Source organism: Labrus mixtus, chromosome 3, assembly GCF_963584025.1.
Source record: "Labrus mixtus chromosome 3, fLabMix1.1, whole genome shotgun sequence".
NCBI lineage: Eukaryota > Metazoa > Chordata > Actinopteri > Labriformes > Labridae > Labrus > Labrus mixtus.
The window spans coordinates 20,066,939-20,086,606 of record NC_083614.1 but is presented as its reverse complement, the minus strand read 5'-3'; the positions used below and the strand labels follow the sequence as shown (position 1 = coordinate 20,086,606).

Genomic DNA, 19,668 nt, shown 5'->3' with positions numbered 1-19,668 from the left:
TCACCATATGGAATGATAATCATTTTCATAAAATGCATTCTCTGAAATGTTATGCTAATGCCCTCATAAGCAAGTTATGATTACTTTTATTGCTCATTTGAATAAAGAATTGATTGAGACAGTAAGCATTAGATGATGTTTATGTCAGATTTATTGCGATCATCTTACTCTGTTGTAATTACAATGCGTTGCCATGCCAGAGCTCGATGGATGTTGTTTTGTTGTCTTCTTATTATCTGTATGAAAAAGGGGGAAAAGGATTTATTTGAAGTAATCACATAAGCCCTCTATTATTCAATATGAAAGAACATGGAGCAGATTTTGATGTGTCAGTATAACAGAGAGTGAGAGTAAAGAAGATTGTTTTTCCTAGCTTGTTTTGACTGATGAATTTTTCTGTATGTGAATGTTTTGAGGGGGAAATTGTATCACATCACTGAAGTTTGAAATTTATACTGTATATCTAGTGAAAAGTTGTTTTTTTCCCAGATGAATTTAATTCCAAACATAATAAAAAAGGAAAGGAACCCTAAAACGTTAAAGATATGAACAGTATCAGAATATGCAACAGAACATTGCTTGCTAACTCGCGAGAAGGACGTTTATCTTTTGGATTTAAGTTTGATTGCTGGACTATTGGATGTCCCTTGCATTGATTGGTCTGTGTCACTCATCTCCCCGTGCACCAAAAATACCATCTGACACCAGGGCGAGTAAGTAGTTCAGCCTCAGGCCTAATCAATGGAAAGAGGCTTTTGGAGGTTGTTTACTGCCGTGCTTTTGGTTCACTATGAACAAACCCAGCTGGCGTTTAAAGGACGGCAATTTTGTTTGATTTTCCCGAGATTTGAACACAAAAATGTACTGTTATTACAGAGGCCTGTCATCATCAGCAGCATGGTTGAAAGGTTGCTCATGTTTTTCAGTCGGAGTCTTCAGAGTATTTCTCGAGCACACATTTATCTCCTCATTGGTCTAGTCTCTGTTTTTCTACTTAAGCCGAGAGACCAAATCAAAAAAACAGAAGCTGAGATTTTAAAAGCTCTGCAGAGTGATTTAAGTGTTCCTTGGACACAGAGCATCAGCGGGTTTGGCTGAGGGATCCAGGGATCAAAATCAGAGGTCTTGCACATGGCTAAAAAAAAAACCCAGTTCACTTCTTGCCACAAAGTAGGTGATTGCAGGGTTAATGTATCCCATTCTGCCATATGCAAATGCTGCACAATCGATCCATTTGAATCTATGTGACCTCTATGGTGGGAAACCAGCATTCAGTCGGTGTTATAGAAAGAAATGTACTGCCTGTTAATGGGTATTTCATATATGAATTTGGCTTGTTTGAATATAACACTCTTGATTGTAGGTATACTATTCTTTTGTAGTTTAAAAAGCCTTTTCAAATCCTTTTTTAAAAAAATGAAAGCTTACATTTTTTTCTTTGATTTGACTGACAGCTGAGAGAAAGCTAAGCTGTGTCTCCATTATACATCTGTTGTTCCCAAAGCTTTGATTAGAGTATAAATAGTGTAATGTGGCATTGATTGATGCTCTACATAGGTTCATATAGTAGCTACACACAGTATTGCTGACTTTTGATTGAGCTATGCTGGAGTGCACTGACACAAACTCAAGATTGGCTGTCAAGTTCTCCACCTAACACGCCGTTTTATTTTATTTTTTTCCCCCACTTGGGCTTTTTCTCTCAAGCCAACATATCTGATAAATTGTTTATCACCCTAAGTGTTTCTTTTTGACTCCAGAGAGACAAATGGGCAAACAAAAAAAAAAGAAATATGGCAGAAACCTATCATATTTGAAAGCCTTTCTTTTTTCATGCCTATTGGTCACATGAGAAAGTTTGATGTCAAGAAGAGAAAGTAGGGAGAAAAAGATGCCTCCCCGATGATTGTATGCTTCCAAACAAATAAAGTTTTATAGAGGTTAGATAGGCTAGCTGCCCTCCCCCATACAGATACATCCTTTGTTTACCTCCAGCTCTTCACTGAGAACGTTATAAGTCATGCTTCCACCTGATTGGTGCACAAACAGAGGATCAGGCAATACAAACTGACATTTATCTTCCTTTGTAAAATACCACAGTAGTATATCCGGCAAGAGGAGCAGTACAGAATGCTAATCGGCTGCCAGTGTTGCATAGCATTTAATCAGAGAGGGATAATTGTATTGGTAGTTAATTGATGAAACTTCCAATAGGGTAAAATGGACCTGGCATTTTCAGGTCAATCTAGCAGAGCCGAAGTAAGTGGTTTAAATAAACCTGCTATACCACACATGGAACATTTCACAGCACGACTCATGGAAATAGAAAAATGCTTTACAACTGCACATACAGATTTATTGAACTTGCCTAGGTACCTAACAAATTAGTGCATAAGAGGTAATGATGACATTCCTATTTGTTTTACTCCTGTTACGGTGAACCAAACCTCATTAGGGAAATAGGGGCGTTGGAAACACTAACAACACAACCATCAAGCAAGTTGCAGGTAACAACACGGTTATTCAAGGAGGTGACAAAGTCAAAACTGCACGAAAGGAAGCGGTGTTATTGTTCAGTGCTGCCTTTGGTTGAGTTCACAGAGGGGCAGCTGGCAATCTCTTTAAGCTCTGTGCAACTCTGTCCTCTGGTACTTGACGTGTCACAGCCGTTAAAAGCTGCTCCGACCAAAAATATCCCGTATTTGGATTGCTATAGTTTACGTATGTAGTTCGCTGCTGTTGGCATCGCTCACATTTGCAGAGCACAAAGCCACAATATTGATTTCTTTTCTGTTTTTCCTACCCCCTCACCCTCCCTTACATACACACACACACACACGATTACACGCACACACACACAAACGTTTTTTTCCAACCTTACAATAGCCCTCTCTTCGATTGTCAGAACTGCAAAGTGGATTAAATTACACTCATGCTGTACAGCTGTGTGTTGTACTTTTACATTTTGGATAGAAAATTGAGCTTTGTAAACCACAAGCCTTCGGTGATGGGCTCTGGGATGACAGCGTGTTCCCATACTGAAATGAAAAACAAAGCATGATAACAAAGAAAAAATTGTGATGTCTGAATTTAAAAAAAAATACAAAATGAATGTATCTTAGCCAGCAACTGTGAGATTTAAAATGTACATGGGTCACAATCCAGACACGTTAGCCGACAAACCAGATTTGAATGACAATTATTGATTTTTTTTTTGTTTTTGTCAGGACCAGTTAGGCATGCGGATGACATACTGGCACCATTAGTTCACTGGTGCAATTCAAATCTGAAATGCTCACTCAATATACCAATGTATGTCAGGAAAGTGCTCCAATCCATGTTTAACCGGCAACATATCAGCTGGATACATCTAGCTAAATAAAAGGGAGTGGAAATGCCCCCCCAAAAAATCTGCTTTGTGTACATTCAACACAAACAGCTTTGATACCATGTCTCCTGTCTTCTTACCATCTTCCTCTGTGTCAGCCCGACTACACATCTCCCTTCGATTGGCACTGAAAGAGCTCTTTTTCTCTCTCTCTCTTCTCCCTCAGGGTTTAGTCGAGCTGCCCTACCATTTGGCTTAGTACGGAGAGAGCTGTCTTGTGAGGGCTACCCCATCGATCTGCGGTGTCCAGGAAGTGATGTCATTATGATCGAAAGTGCCAACTATGGCCGAACGGATGACAAGATCTGCGATGCCGACCCTTTCCAGATGGAGAACATCAACTGCTATCTTCCAGATGCCTACAAGATCATGTCACAAAGGTAAAACTGCAGACGTCTCTGTGCTGTACAAAAAGATTGATTCCAAAATGAAGAATCTGCCAAAGTTACAGAGCTTTTAGAAAATAATTGACAGGGCTCACTGTTACAGTTTCTTTCTTGCTCAGAGCAAACAACTTGGACTGCAGTCAGTGTCAACCATTTCATTTTTCTGCTTGCCCCTGTTGGCATCCATTTGTCCTGCATTTAAAAAAAACTCCCTCTACTCCCGCCACTGAGAATGACTGCGCTGCAGTTGGATTGATTTACTCCATCGAAAATAGCAAAACTCTGAGCAAGAGTGGAGTTAAAAAAAGAAAGCAAAATGCAACAGTAGCTTGTCCGCATCAATACTGTTCGAGACGTTAATGCTAGTAAGATGCTTAGACAGCTGAACCGGATCGAAAGAGAATTACAAACTTCTATCACAACATGGGAGGTGAAGCGGGCCTAATAAACAAGAAAACAAGCTTTTTCTCTCTGAGAAACCAGGAAGTGCAGGAAAAAAATCAAGGTTGATACAAAATTTACATATGAATGTAAAAAATATGTATAAGAAAATGATTTTTCTTCAGATAAATTGTCAGAAAAAGAACTGTATTAAGTTTGTTATTCGACAGGAAAGAAAAAGTGCAGGTCAGGTACAGCTTGCAGCCGCTAATTATTCTGCCTATTGTCATTTACTCGGTTGAATAAATGGCTTGAAAATGCACTCTAGCTTTCTCTAGTTTTCGGGTATTAGTGAAGCTTTGCAAAGAATCCCTGTCTGTTTGTGTATGTGTGTGTGTGTGTGTGTGTGTGTGTGTGTGTGTGTGTGTGTGTGTGTGTGTGTGTGTGTGTGTGTGTGTGTGTGTGTGTGTGTGTGTGTGTGTGTGTGTGTGTGTGTGTGTGTTAAAAAATTACTACAATACAGAAAACAGAATCATTAGAAATAAATAAAAATATTAAACAATATAGTGTAATATTTTTTTTAACGTTGCATATTATATTTTAAAGTATCCATGAACAACATTTAGTTAATAACAGTTCTGTTCTTAAACACATTTTTTTAGTTGCAAAATGTTGTCATGATTGATTATTTTATTTCTTTCTATTGTTACTTTTGCTTATCCTGAACTTTAATAAACTACTCTAAATGCACCCTCTGGTAAGTCCTGTTGTACAAATATAGGACTGCCCCATAGCTTACCCCACAGAGATGTCTCTGCAGCCATCACTCATGTACAAGGACGAGGATTTAGTGTGGAAAACAAACCCACTGAGGAGCACAGGCCTGTGCACACACGCGCGACTCAGTAGGGTTCCACTGGTAACACCGTATGCATGAGACCTTATCCAGGAGACCAGTTGTCACATAGGGATGCCATGTGAGCCAAAGTGCAAAAGATGGAATGACATATGAGTGCCACAGAGAGAGATATTGGACGGTATGAGAGCGTCAGCAACTCTGGCAAGCTGCCCTGGGAAATAAAAAAAAAAAAGAGAAATAAAACAGTGGAGCTCTTGTATTCAGGGGGTTTATTGTCAAGCCCTATTTGATGAAGTCAGATAGCTGACTCACATTGTCTGTGTTCAAAGGCTACAGGATGCATGCTCCCTGCTTGTGGCCCTGTGTATTATGCTGCCCTCAGCCATGCTCGTGAAGAAAAAAAAAAAACGCCCACTGAAGCACAAATACTGACCCAGCAGGAGCCACCTGACAACAAACCCCAAAACAGTCTGGTCCAAACGCCCGTTCATTTGTCATATGCATATCCTGAGAGTGCCAGAGGCTGCAGTTTAGATGTTTTTCCAAAAGTGTTTTTAGCATTTCAATGTCACTGCTGAGCCATTGTACTGAGAGAAGAGAGCAATATCTGTGCTCTAAAAAATATCTCTGGTACAAAAGGTCTCTCTCAAGTGGGTGGGTTCAAAAATCACACAAAAGGAACCTTAAGAGAGTTAAGATCTGATACTGCAAGAAGATAAAAAGGATTAGACTGTCACATATTTACATAAAAGTGCCATACAATGATCTTTTTTATACGGTGTGCACGGCCTTGTGAAATATGTCACCATAGGAAGTGTGAGAGCAGATATAGGTTGTTGTCTATTTGAAAATCAGCCATAGATTTAAAGATGCACAGTTCAATCTCTATGCAAGTCGTAAAGGCAGTCATTGCAAAATCAGTGCAGAAACTTAAAACAGTCAAAAAATAGATTCAAGGGCAGCTTGACAAACGCCCAAGAGTGCATATGGGACTAATTAGCGATTTGTTTCCTTTTGTCCGTTTATTTACAGGGGAAGACTAAAATAAGAAGCAAACATAATGAAATAAAGCCGCTGCTGCCAAAACGAATTACCCTCCATTGAGAAAAGTGGTGATTTTGTTTTGCCTGTTTGGAATGCAGTGTTTGTTTCATGGCTATGAGGTCCGCGGCCCTTCACTTCTCCACAAGTTGAGACTCCGCTCTGTGCTCTGGCTCCTGCTGAAGTGTTCCATATGTGGGGCTAAACCCACTGCACACAGTGTATGGAAGAAAATCATGTTTTCTACTGTACAGTGTCCGCCAGTAAAGGATTGAATAGCAAAAAATATGTGTTGCCATAATCACCCATGGCCTTCTAATTTAAGTGTGTGGGGGAAAATGACATTGGAGGAAATGTGCGTCCACGTTCAAACATGTAAAATTAATGTGGTCCCGAAGTGTGGAGAATTGGATTGAGGCTTCGCTGCGTTTGATAGATCCTGTTGGCACCACAAGTTGTTTTTATATCTGGCTGGCATATTAAATTCATGAGCACAATGATTTTATGAAAATAGCCTCAGGACTGTGTGGCTCAATTAGAACATTCAGCTGCAAGCAATTAGTCGACTCAAGTGGGTGATAATCCGTACAGGAATTTTTCACGTGGACACCTCCCCGACAGATGTGAAACTGCACGGCAGTACAGTTTGAAATAATTAATTCATTGATAATAACATTCAGCGCTGTGATTTTTCATGTCCTTCTTTCCAGGATTTGAGTATTTAATAATTACATTTCCTCATCTGCGCTGATGATAATGATAACGGCTGCAGCCACACGGATAATATCAACTAGAGTTCTCTGTACACACACCAACCATCTGGTGCTTATTGATTTAAATCTGACCACTAGTCCTTATCGCAGTAGCTTGAGGAGCAGTAAAGATGACAACGACACATCTTAACTAATCATTGTCATAAAGCCATAATAAGAAATACAGTCTGAATAAGCGGCTAACATCTATTGATTTATCTATGACTAATGAGCTTCACTGTAAGTATTCGATAACAAGGTCATTGATTGCTGTAACATGACATCGTTGGGTCTTGCTGTGCCGGTGGATCATGGGTTTTCCATGGAGTGTGTCATTGACCAGAATCATCAAAGCAGATTGCTCTCCAACAGGGGATGTGAGAATCATTAATGAGATTACAGAGTTAGCCTTAGTTAGGTATAATTTATCATTATCAAAAAGCTGATCATCACTGTTCTCTATTATATGTTTTTTTTTTTACAGTTTATATTAAAATAAATAGAGTGCAGCGTACCTGTTACGTTGAAATGACCTGGTGATATTAGCATTTAATCATCTTTGGTTTTTAAGTTCTTGTCCATGAATGTGATGGACATCTGGAGAATAAACGATGCTGCTTACACTATTTATATCAGTGACAGGGCTGCTTGCAAGGCTCTCCGAGGGGCTCCATTCTTGCCGCCTGACAGCACACTGCCTTGTTCTTTCTCTCTCTACATATAGGGCCAGTGTTTATTTAAAGAACAGCAGATTAAGATTTCATAAAGATCCAGATTCAGCTCGGGCGATTCAGAGGGGTGTGCACAAGTTCATGGGCCATGAAACTGCTCTCTACTCAAGACTACACTGATGGATACGATGGCGATGATGAGGTGGAAAAAAACATTCATCAGTGATCTACTACTACAGTATTACGATGGTGTTAGGTGATATGACAGAATATCTACTATCCTGTGTGGATGTTTAAGTCTGATAAGCTTACACAGAAGACAAAACAAATACGGCCCCCATCGTTAGTGTTCAAAGTCAACAAACAGAAGAACTGCTTAATGGCCATATTGGGTTTTTATAGGAAGTGAACATGAACTCAAACATTCCTTTTATTTCAGCCATTAAGAGTTTACTTCAAAAATGTTTTTTACATTTACGTTTTGATGTGCATCAATTGCAAACTGTACAACTTAATTTAATGTAAAATATAATTATTGGGGGAATATTTATTTTTAAAAAAAATGTAAACCTTTTAAAACATACAATAGCACATAGCACACAGTCATAGCACACATACATTTATATTTATTGCCTCTTTAAAATGTTGAAATCTGCGCTGCATTCTGCGTGTTTAATAGATGACGTGTATGCCACAAAAACATAAAGTTCAAGAAAATGTAGAGCGATCGACACAAACATTCTTTCATGTCAGAATATAAAAGGGTCTCTATAAGGTGATCTGAATTGATCACAAATATGACGTGAAAATGTCGTGTTCGAGTAAGTATTCACTCCTACCATGTCAGTTTTTCATGGCTGCTCCTTTGGCAGCAATTACAGCAATTATATTGGATAAATCTGTCAGCTTTACTCATCTGTACTTTGCTATTCTTTCCACATATCTCTCTCGACATATCCACTTAAGCTTTGTCAGGTTGCAAAGGGACCAGGAGTCAACAGTGGTTTTAAAGGAGAGCCTCAGACTTTTGACCCAGACTCCTGGACATTAACATAGTCATTTAGAAGCCGTTCCAGTGTAGCTTTGGTATTATGCTTTGGTCTGCGAGAGTTGCATTGTGTCGTCTTATAAAGGTCGCATTTACCGGTTTAAAAAAAATCAATAACTGAGACGGAGGGATGTGAGTCAGACAGCCTTCCTCCTGGTCTCCCCCTGTTGAGAGCCACTGGCAGCTCCAGTAAATATAGCATAAACACAAGCATGTGACAGTAATCACAAGTTTTAGCTGGATATTTGTTAAAGCCTCAAGTTGAAAGCAGGATGCTAATGGTTAATTTCTAACAACCTATTTCCTGAAACATTGGGCCACCCCTTTGAAAAATCTTCTAAATATACCAATATTGGAACTGATTATATGCCTGGCATGTGTGTGCTTTGTGTGTGTGCTTTGCGTCCTGCTTGCAACAGATTGTTTCTTTCGCTGCCATTTCGTAGCCCTGGAAATGATTTAATTTTTCAATGGCCTGTCTGCTATCAACAGGCTTGCCACTTGAGAGAGATGTCTGCCTTGATAATTGTGCCATGAACCTCATCAGCATTTCAGATGAAATGGAGCTAGACGGGTCACTTTGAGTTTAAGAGACGCTAATTTGATTGAAATTCAAACTGGGAGCACCAGGAAGTAGATTGTGCCTTTTCCAGTAATGTGCTCCCCTCACTCATGTCGCCTTTTCTCCTCCAGTAACATGGGGGTTATTTTTTATATTGTTAATTCCAAGTAGCTGCTCTGGCTTTGTGAAGAATATGGAGTTTTGTGGGGTGGATAAAAAAAAACACAGCAGTGAGGGCTTCATAATCAAGAGCTCGATGACTTTTTTTTTTTTATATATATATTTAAATGACAGCATATAATCCAAACCCATAACCAAACCCAAGGATATACACGCATAGTTATTTGAAAATGATTTGATGTACTTAACTGTTCACATGTCGAGAAGTTTATTGTAGAAACACAGATCCATCTTTTATGATCTGATGTGAGTAAAACATTTAACTTCATGTGTTTCCTACTTATGGTATTTCATTATTTAAGACATTATCTCCATGTCCCATTATTCCTGTGACATGCTTTATGACGGCAGTGGAAAAGGTTAAATTGCATGTGGATACACAGTATCAAGTGTGCTATCAGTTACACCTTGTTGGCATCTTATCGCACCCCTCGCCGCTGTCAGCGGGGAGTGCTCATTTTTAAAGGAGATTTGCATCAAATCCAAGCAGCATTTTCTGACACTCTAATTGTACTGATGTGTGCCTCTCCCAAAAGGTCAGAGATGTGATGGGATTACATTTGGAATACTGCAGCATGATTAACGGCCTGGTCGGGGGAAATGGAGGCAATCAGAGCTGAAAGTTTCTTCATCCTATCCTTTTTTTTTTTTTTTTTTTTTTTTTTTTTACTTGAGTATACTTAAGAAGCATCCTGACCTTTGTTTCATTTGGAATATTTTTAAATAGCCGAGAGGTAGATTCAGATCACTCTCGTGTAAGACTGTCAAGTTATTAACAGGAATGAAGCTCTTCATTCTTAAGTTTTCACTGGAAAAGCTTCAAACTAAATAAATTAATAACCATAGTATTTTATGTTACAGTATATATAATTAATTTTAACATTCCTAGATTTGCAAACAAATTAACCTCCAAAAATAGAGCAATTTTGCCACCAAAGTATTTATATTAAGCTAATTTTCTAGCTGGCTCATTATAATTTATCTAGAATAACTGGAGAAAATGAATGAGTCCTCTTTTTTTTTCAGTAAAATCCTGTTGAGCAGTCCAGGTATTTATAGAACTAGAATCACTCTGGAGAAAAGTGGAGAAAATCTTCCTTTGACTTAATATTCATTATGTACATGATTAATTACTATATAGCCTCAGACTATCAAAAGATAGTCAGAGATATCGTATTTTACATGTATTTAATTAGTGTGCACTTTGAGACCTGTGCCCTTGCAGGCCTGAATGCTGAACTTTTTTTTTTATGGGGGGAATTTCAATTACATGCTCGCCCTCAAATTGACAGCTAGGACTTTCCATTGAAGAAGTCATTAGGGCTTTTTGAATTGGTCTCAGGAGATGCAGAAGGTTTTGCAGATGAGAAAGAATCAGAGTAGTCACACACTCTGGTACATCATGTCGCTGAAGAACAGTTCCACAGCTCTGAAATTAGAGCAATATATCAGAGAGAGCTATCAACACTTATGTCAACATTGTATCCAAAGAAATATGAGTTTTTTTTTCCTTTTCCGGTGCTTACGTCCTGTTGTTTAATACATTCGCCTGGGACACGCTGGCAGGTCTGTGTCTCATTAGTGTCATGAATTTTATTTTTGATATCATTCTGTTTCATATGCCTAATATAAACCAGACATTCATTTCCCCTGTCTCAATGGAATCTATTAGATAAAGAACTGTAATTTATATTGCTCCTGCATGATATGCTTATGCATGAGCAGAGGGGGCAGAATCATCAAAGTGACCATATAATATATGGAAAGCACTGCAGAGCCATGATATATTACCCACCAAAGCAGGCTGTGTATTACGGGCCCAGCATGAGGTGCATGTTTTAATACCACAACAGTAATTCATTTCGATAAAAACAAATACAATATGCTGAAATTCTCATGTGTTATCGCACGTGAAGGTCAATAATGAAGCAAAATTCCCCCTGAGACCTACGCTAAACACAGATGCACACAGAGATGAAGACACAAATATGTGTCATTAGGGCTCTGTGATATAACACACTGCTTTAACATTGCCAAAAGCATAAGAATAAGGTTTTTTTTTATTATAGTAAAATTATAAAAGTGCTTTCTAATTGAAAAAAAATGTGTGAAGCTTTTTTATTGCATGCATGCTGGTTGGGAGAAATGGAACAGGAAGAAGAGGGAGATGAATTGCCTTTGTGCATGGGAAAAAAACACAAAATGGCTCACTTTTTTCTCCTGCCGTTTGTTTGATTTCATGTATTTTTCATTTGAATACAGGAGTCATTTGTTCAGGAGCCAGTCCCGAGTTGAACTGAAACACACAGCTGCATCCACGCTTTGCTTCTAAAATGTGGTTGTTTTCAATCTGAAACCTAAACAGTGTCAATTTTCAGCTCCCTGTTTGTACAATGCTACACACTTCGACAGTAAGCAGCCGTCCACCGTTCCACTGCGCTACCTAATATTATATTAATAACATTTAGACTCAGAGCTGTGATTACTTCAGCTGCACAAAACAAAGGCAAAACCCAAAGCACAATACAGCGCAACCAGTAATACATTTTCCAATGATCTGCTGCAAATGGGTGCACTGGTCTGGGATAAGAAGAAACAAATATTATCTCTGGTCCCTGCTAAATCAGCAGAACAGAGTTATTGATCTGGCTCCTCACATTGCCAATAGAAATTTCAGTCCCCTCGGTAGCAGAGATGGCTTGCTTGGGGTATTGATGTCATTATCATGATTTCAGTACAGCGAAAGGGTGGTTACCTGCTATTCCCCAGGCTTATGAGAATGCCGCAGATACAATTAGAACGTCGACCCTCCAGATGTTAAAGGCAGAGACCAAAATTGGCATTAAACACTGCTCAGAATTGCTGCTGAAATGAAAAACTAAACATGTATACTGTATATAAGAGCTGAAATAGGATTTAGTTTTTTCTGAAAAATATCATATTATGTCCTCTTTCCAAAAACAGAGCTCTTCCAAAGTCATTTTGGTTTTTTTAAAGGTAAGATGCCTTGATTAGTATTTTGGTGTTTTGCACTCTTCCAGTTTAAGATTTATAGAGGCTGCCACTAGAAATCATTAATGAGACCTTTGATGGCATTTTGGGTGCAAATTCAAGAGTCTAATCTAGCTACTCAGCATGGAAACCCATTCAGGGAAGGAGCTGGCTCGAATCAATAAGTCGGGACATTTCAGCGAACACAGACCTTATATTTATTTCACCAAATGCGCCCCACCAGACATGGAGGTGGGGGGTCAATTCCACAGTCACATGAGGTCCCCATTGTAGTCCTGAGTGAATAAGGCTTTATCTGTCTCCGTCAATACTTGTTGCATTCATTTGTGCTGTAGAAGATTTAAAAGAATCCTAAATACACTTCAATCATGACTAGGACTTTTATTGTAATGAGGGAGTGTTATATGTATAACAATGCCCCACACACACACACACACACACACACACACACACACACACACACACACACACACACACACACACACACACACATCCACATCCACATCATGCTGTATTAGATAGAGATTTAAATTTCACAAAGAACATAAAGATGAAAAGCACCATACTGTGTTTGTATCAGCATGAATTATTCCAAAGACCTGAAAAATGTTGAAGTCTTTTGACCTTTTATTGACTAGAGGGTTGTTATTATATTATAAAAATCCTGTAAAGTCTTTATGGATTCAGTGATTATACTGCACTCACCAACACATCCTCCACACTCTTGAAAATACATACAGATAAGTGCACAAAGAACCTCTGACAAACTTACATGTGCAGATTGAAAAGCTGAGGAGTCGGCCCTGACTTCATTGCTAACAAGCTAATCTATTCATCATTCGCACAGTTCACTGTTCTTTTCTCTGAATTATTCTCTTGAATAAGAGCGACCCTGAACTGTGGTTGAGCTTCACTGTGAAAGTCTGTGCAGCAATTTAGCACTTCATTCTTTTGACTTTATAACGTGCTCAAATATTTCTTAGTGCATGCACTAATGTTTTTGCATCTTTTTGTTCCCCAGATGCAACAATCGGACCCAGTGTATCGTGATCACAGGCTCAGATGTCTTCCCTGACCCCTGTCCGGGGACCTACAAATACCTGGAGGTCCAGTATGAGTGTGTGCCCTATAGTAAGTATGACCCTTGTGTCATGTATTGAAACCCTCTTCTTCCTTCCGTTGCCCGCACCCATTCCCATCCTCAGTTTCTCTCTTCCTCTCTGCCCCCTCTTTCTTCGCTGTCACACCATATTCAGTCCCATTTCTTCCTCCTCCCACCTTGTCCAGACAGCCTGTTCTCTTCTCATGCAACACCTTCCAGCACCTCTTTCCGCTGTCTCTTCCTCCATCTGTGTCACACCATGAACTTTTCATGAAATATGACCTGTAAAACCCTTTGGTCCTCTTCTGTACTGCCTTTATTATTGATGCGCTCGCCGTGTTTCCAGCAGATCGACGAGCCAGGTTATGATGTTGCAGAATAGAGGGAGGGGGTAGAGGGAGTCATGCTGACTCTCCGCATTGGCAAGCGAGTGTTTCATTACTCAAGTCATGTATGGACAAGTCTATCAGGGGCAAAGCATGGCTCACCTTGATGGCTTAATATACATCCATAGAACAGGTGTTGTAATTTGTAAACAGATGTTCCATTATGTAACAGAGCAGAATGGCGGCAATTGTAAGTCAACAAGGTAATATTTCATCTAAAGCGATAGTGTTAACATTTCATCTGCTGCTCAGATGCTAAAATATTAATCGCCATTCAGCTCCCAAACAATCCTTAGATTGCCCCCTGTCCTTTAAGTTGCCATCTTCATTTGCAATTTGTGAAGGAAATTCCCCCCATGTAACCTTTACAAACTGATTAATGACAAAGATGTAGATGACTTGCTGGAATCACTAATCAGGTGGAACTGAAATAATGAGAGTAGGAGTGAAGTAAAGATTCAAATAGGTGTTTGGTATGCTGATGTCTTTGGGTGTCTTTGAGCTTTGAATCAACTGAAAAGGAAAATCAAGCCCAAACTATTTGTGATGCACATTTTTTTTTATAGTGCATTTAGAATGTTTCACATTTCTTCTACATTGCTCATTATCAGAATACCTGTCATAGATGCCCCCCTTAGTGTCAAATCAGAATGCGTTAGTGAACATCATTAGGTGGTGAAACTCATTACAACTTAAAGGTTAACCTCGCCGAGGCTTTTGAGGACCTGTAATTAAAAATGGAATAAGCAATAATGACTATTTGAGTCCCCCTTATCGAGCAGAGCAAAATCCTGCAGCTTTTAGCTCAAACGCCTAACTGCTTGTTTTTTTTGTTTGTTTTTTTAGCTTTTTCTGTTTTTTCTTACTCGCCTCATTGTTAAGTGAAGTATCGATCCCATGTCTTGCTGTGTTACCTCAAACCTTAATAGTAGGATTAGCCTCAAGGTGCACTCATGTCCACCCACTGTAATGATTGTCTTTTACCTCTGTCTTGCACCACGGAAACAGTCAAGCCCGCTGCAGTGTGGCGAATTATACAATTCTGCTCAAGGACTCTGAGTCCTGGAAAAGTCTGTCTTACAAAAATATGAAACAGGTCACTCAAAGCAGTTTCAAATATGCATGTCTGTAGCCCCGTCTTTTTGCTTCTCAAGGTCCATGCCCAACCAGAATAGGAGCAAGAACACAGAATGTTTCCTATCGCAACTGCCCCGGTAAGTGCTTAGTGTCCTCCCAGTCTGATCCAGTCCACACAAGCCCAGTCCAGCCTTTCCCACTCAAGCCCTGTTGTAAATTGTGCTAGATTGTGATCTACAGGTCAATTCTGTGTTGTGTTTCTTCCCTCGCACCAGCCCTTTGTCTCCTCATACCCAAAAATAAAATCCATATACCCCAGATCACTTTGTAGAGAAAGACCAGTGAGGAGAAAGGCAATCATAGGGGAAGATTTACTGAGCTTTTCAACTCCAGATCAAACCCTTACTACACCTCTGAGTCAGGAGAGCAGAGTCTTTACTCCAGTTTTCTAGTTTTCAGATGGAATAGATCATATGCCAAATTCTGAGACTTGTGATTAAAAACATTGCAGAAGTTCAGGAGCTTAGGATCCCCAGGATTTACGGGGATACAAGACTTGAGAAGTTGTTTTGCAAGAAAACGTATTAAATCCCCATTAAGCTGATCAACGACGGGACTGCAGACAGTGTCCTCATTTTGACTAGAAACTGCTGCCCCTCTAAAATCCAATCTGTGCCATGAAATATAACAGGAAATGCAATAACATTATATGATAAACAGCTGTTTTTCTGTCTCTTTTATGCACTTATTGTAATGTGCTTTTAAATTAATCCAATCTATTGTCTGAGTCTTTGCATGATTCCACAAGCTATTTTGGATTTTTCCACATCTGTGCAAGTGGCTCTTGCAACAAGTTGCCCACATTGCCACCATTTTCATCCTTTTGGCTTCATAATTTGGTTCTTGTCATAAACTGCTCTCATTATCCGCATTATCTTCATGTTCCAGCCAAGGATGTAAATTCTGCCTTCACCTGGCACCAAGATACCCTCTGAATTGGCACTAGTAATTGCTTGAATCAGGCCGAATAAAAAGCCAAGTCTTTTTTTTCACAAGACTTCTCTGCACAAGCTATTTTGGTAATGATGAAGTTAAAAAAATCAATTTCCCTTCTACCCTTGCAAAACTGTAGTCGTGCCAGTGGGCATAAACAGTCCTCGATGCTAATATTTTCATTTTCATTGCATTATAGTGCCAGTAACCCCCCCACCACCCCCACCCCGCTCCATGTGACAGTGATGGTCAGATTATGAAAATTTGAAGTTAAGCTGTCACAGCATGATTTTTTTTTCCTCTTCTGTGTTTTTGCTTTGTGCAGTTTGTCCCCCTTTTATTAAATGTACTTGACACAATGCTTTTATGTAGATTAAATACTGAAGCCACTGTGTGAGCTTGCAGTCGTCAGCTGACATCAATCTATGTTAACATTAAACTATAATAAGTAATGATTAATCTTAATTATACATTTTTAGCTGTATTTAATTGAAAGAAGGAATTCCCTCGAAAGTCTGCGCTGTCTAGTGGAAAAAGTGAAAGCTCTGTGGGTTAAGTGTGGGTGGGGATGTGTCTCATGTTTGTTTTAAATGTTGAAATATTATAAGTGACTGACTCTCTTCCCTTCCCCCTGTGCAATCTGCAGGAAATCTCCTTGGCTATCTGACTCACTCTCTTCATCCAATGACCGATTTCTGATCACACTGATTGCTATTTCTATTTTTACGTTTCTACTAACGTCATTGAGTCTTCAGTCATGTGTTCTCCTTTTCTTTCCAGGCTTCCTTCACCTCATTTCTGTCTGTCCTCTCTGTCCTTGCCTCCTTTGTTTTATGCTGCTGAGGCAGCCTCTGAGAACTCAACTGTTGATCATTTGTTTGCTCCCTATTCTTGTTTGATCTCTTAGTTAGCTGCAGCACACTTCAATTTCTCCTGCAGACTGGCATCATTTATGAATCTTTTTGAAGTTTTAGTTACCACTAAGGCTTAGGTCAGACTCAGATCTACAACAGATCCTAATACTAATATAGACTTGCACGGCTTAAAGCTGGAGGGTCACAATTTCCAACAGAACCTAATTTATTATTGTGCACATTATTCTACTGTGCTAGCCCACCCAGTGTGTACAACCAGTACTCCAACATTGATCTTTTCAGGCCTTCTGTGGGTGATCTGTTGAACTGTGACTCCTTCTGAGACAGAGATCAGATAAAGACACAGCCACAAACACAGTAAAGGTTTGAGCAGTAAAGTATTTCCTCCAGTAAACAATCGCAAAGAAAATACATCTCCAATTCAATTATAAAAAAAGTCCAAATTAGTAAGAATGTTAAAATAACTCAAAGAAGTTTCATTATAATGAAATTGGAGTACCTCGTTGTTTTTCTGTTGAATGTAATCAGTGACTTCAGCAGCATAATAAGAAGAGGCTGAACATATTTATATTGTTCCTGAGCTTTTCTGTAAACATAGCAGTAAGAGAATGACTAAATAGTTCTTTACTGTTATTCCTTCACATTTCATTGAATTACTGATTGAACAACAAAGAAGTTATTTTGCTGAACAAATTAGGGAAACACATGACTTGAACAGTATATTTTTGTCTGACCTGGGCTTTAGACAACCACCAGAAATGTTTAAAATGAAAAATGTTTTTAACTAGCCATAAATTATTTCCCAGGCTTGTTGAAAAGCAGGCTGCTTTTCTTTTACTCTTTTAAGTTGTTTACTATGTTTTATTAATCAGTCATAGACATCTAAGAATAATGAAGTGGGTAATACTCCTTAGCACAGTTTCATTCAGAGTGCCTTCTTTGAGACATGATGCCTAATTTATAAAGAACTTATTGGAAAGCAGTGTTCAACTGTGGAATTCAATGCATGATTGAGCAGTGATTGCACACGGGCTATGTAAAGCTCCAGTGACTTACTTTAATTCAAAATGCTTTACCAATATGGTTGTAGCTGGAATAATACTGCTTCATATTCTGTGTACTAATAGTTTCATATTTGTTGTTAGGCAGTCTTGTGTGTAGGTATTAGTACACTATAATATTGTCCAGAACACTTATATGGCACATTAATTGCCATCTCAAAGTAACTGCATATACTGTATTCTATACTGATTATACTGCCCAATTTTTTATTTAAGAAAACTTTTTTAATAGACCTTTTTATGGTTAATGGTGGTGGGTGGATTAAAACAGAGCATGATTCCAAGGAACTTGGTTTGGCCTTTCAACAAAACCAACATGTAGATCAGTGAAATTATAATGAACAAAAAAATAATAATTATGCGATAAATTACCATTTGCTAAATTGCTAAATGAATGTGAGTATCCCAAAAAGATTTATTGGGAGATCTTTTTTTTTTACATGTCTTTAACTTTTATTAAAAATCCCAGACTTGCTCGCCGATCTGTCAAACTGATATCAGAGATCTATTTTTGTGAATGGAAGATTTTGATTTGAAAGCCAGTAAGTGATCGCACATACTGACTGGCTGTATTTTGTCCATCAAACATAAATCCATCCACCACTATGCTGGAAACCATGTGCTTAATTAGTAATAATCACAAATGTGATCCGACTTTTCTCTCATATTCTAATCAAACCCCTTTTCAAAGACAGGACCTTGGCAGCTGTGTGCTACTGTTCTCACAACTTTCCTGCTTTTTCTGAATAGGTCTGCCCGACTTTGTCCATGTCTCGTAAAGTGTTTCTGCATATGTAAACGTAGCGATGACATTTCATTCATATTAACTTTTTTTTCCCCCTTGCAACCCTTTCATTCTCTCTTCCAACACTGAAAATAGAAGTGGAGCAAAAAGGTAAATAACAGACACGATCCAAACCCTAGCTCCTTGTTTTGTGGCATCTGGTTGTAAACTACCTTTTTTTCACATGGTGGCCCCGCCAAACCCATCACAGACGTTTTCCTCAAAATCCCCCAACTATAACGTTAATGTAAAATGTTGAGCAACAAGTAAATTGAGGCTGGCCTTAAAAAAACAGACAGCTAACAACTAGCCAAAAGATTTAAATGGGGGGAGTATTGGCTGCGGTCCATATGGGCTTCCTCTCCTTATTCTCCCTAGGTGTTTTTGCAACTCAGTGGTTTCTCATATTGCCTGGCTTTCAATCCCTTTTCCATAGCATGCCATGGTTAGAATGTTTCTAGGCCCTTTTTTGTCAAACTATTGCTCTTTTCTCTCCAAGCCCCCTCTTTCTCACTTTTCTCCCCATTTTTCTCACCTGACCACTTGCTACTCTTTTCTCTGATGATACTTATGCCTTCAATGCCCCAGAGCAACAACCAAAACACCTCAAGAGACCCGTAGTGAATATTTTAAATCTTAATGGTTGTGACATTTGCACCACTTCGTAATGACAAGCCTCTCAGGTATAAAGCGTAGAAATGGTAACTGTGAGACATCTAAGTACACACAGACGTTTTGCAGACTCTGCTCATTCCTGCTCTCTCATAACCTCTCCCGTCTGTTGCCAAGTGACTTTAGTTGGCTGCTTTTTTTGTTTACAGGACCAATTGTTTTGTTCAGTTTTGTTTCTGTTCTACTTCCCCTCATTTGTGTTCTACTCCAAACAGTAAATGTCTGAGGCCAAGCTTCTTTTTGTTTCAGACTATTTTTTATACTTAAACATAATGCTTAATAACTTTCCTATTCCTTTTTTTCTTTCTATGCACAAAACCAAAATCCTTATACTGCTTGTGATTATTGGCTATAGATGTTAGTTGTGTTTTGGCCACTCCTTAATGTGTGTTTGTTCCCACTCCTCATGGACAACCAGTTAAACAAAATGAAGACTTT

The 19,668-nt window shown here is 38.9% G+C and overlaps 1 protein-coding gene across 32 annotated transcripts in view; it reads left to right on the top strand.

The window, feature by feature from the left end:
• Window positions 1-19,668, top strand: part of adgrl2a (adhesion G protein-coupled receptor L2a) — a 153,798-nt gene that overhangs the window by 96,982 nt on the left and 37,148 nt on the right. For 25 of the 32 annotated variants that reach the window (XM_061033663.1, XM_061033674.1, XM_061033675.1 and 22 more), the window contains 3 exons: window positions 3,555-3,768; window positions 13,302-13,411; window positions 18,655-18,669. In XM_061033663.1, the coding sequence (XP_060889646.1) occupies window positions 3,555-3,768; window positions 13,302-13,411; window positions 18,655-18,669 (339 nt within the window). The remainder of the gene's footprint in view (window positions 1-3,554; window positions 3,769-13,301; window positions 13,412-18,654; window positions 18,670-19,668) is intronic. The other 7 variants (XM_061033665.1, XM_061033691.1, XM_061033689.1 and 4 more) reach the window with 1 other exon arrangement.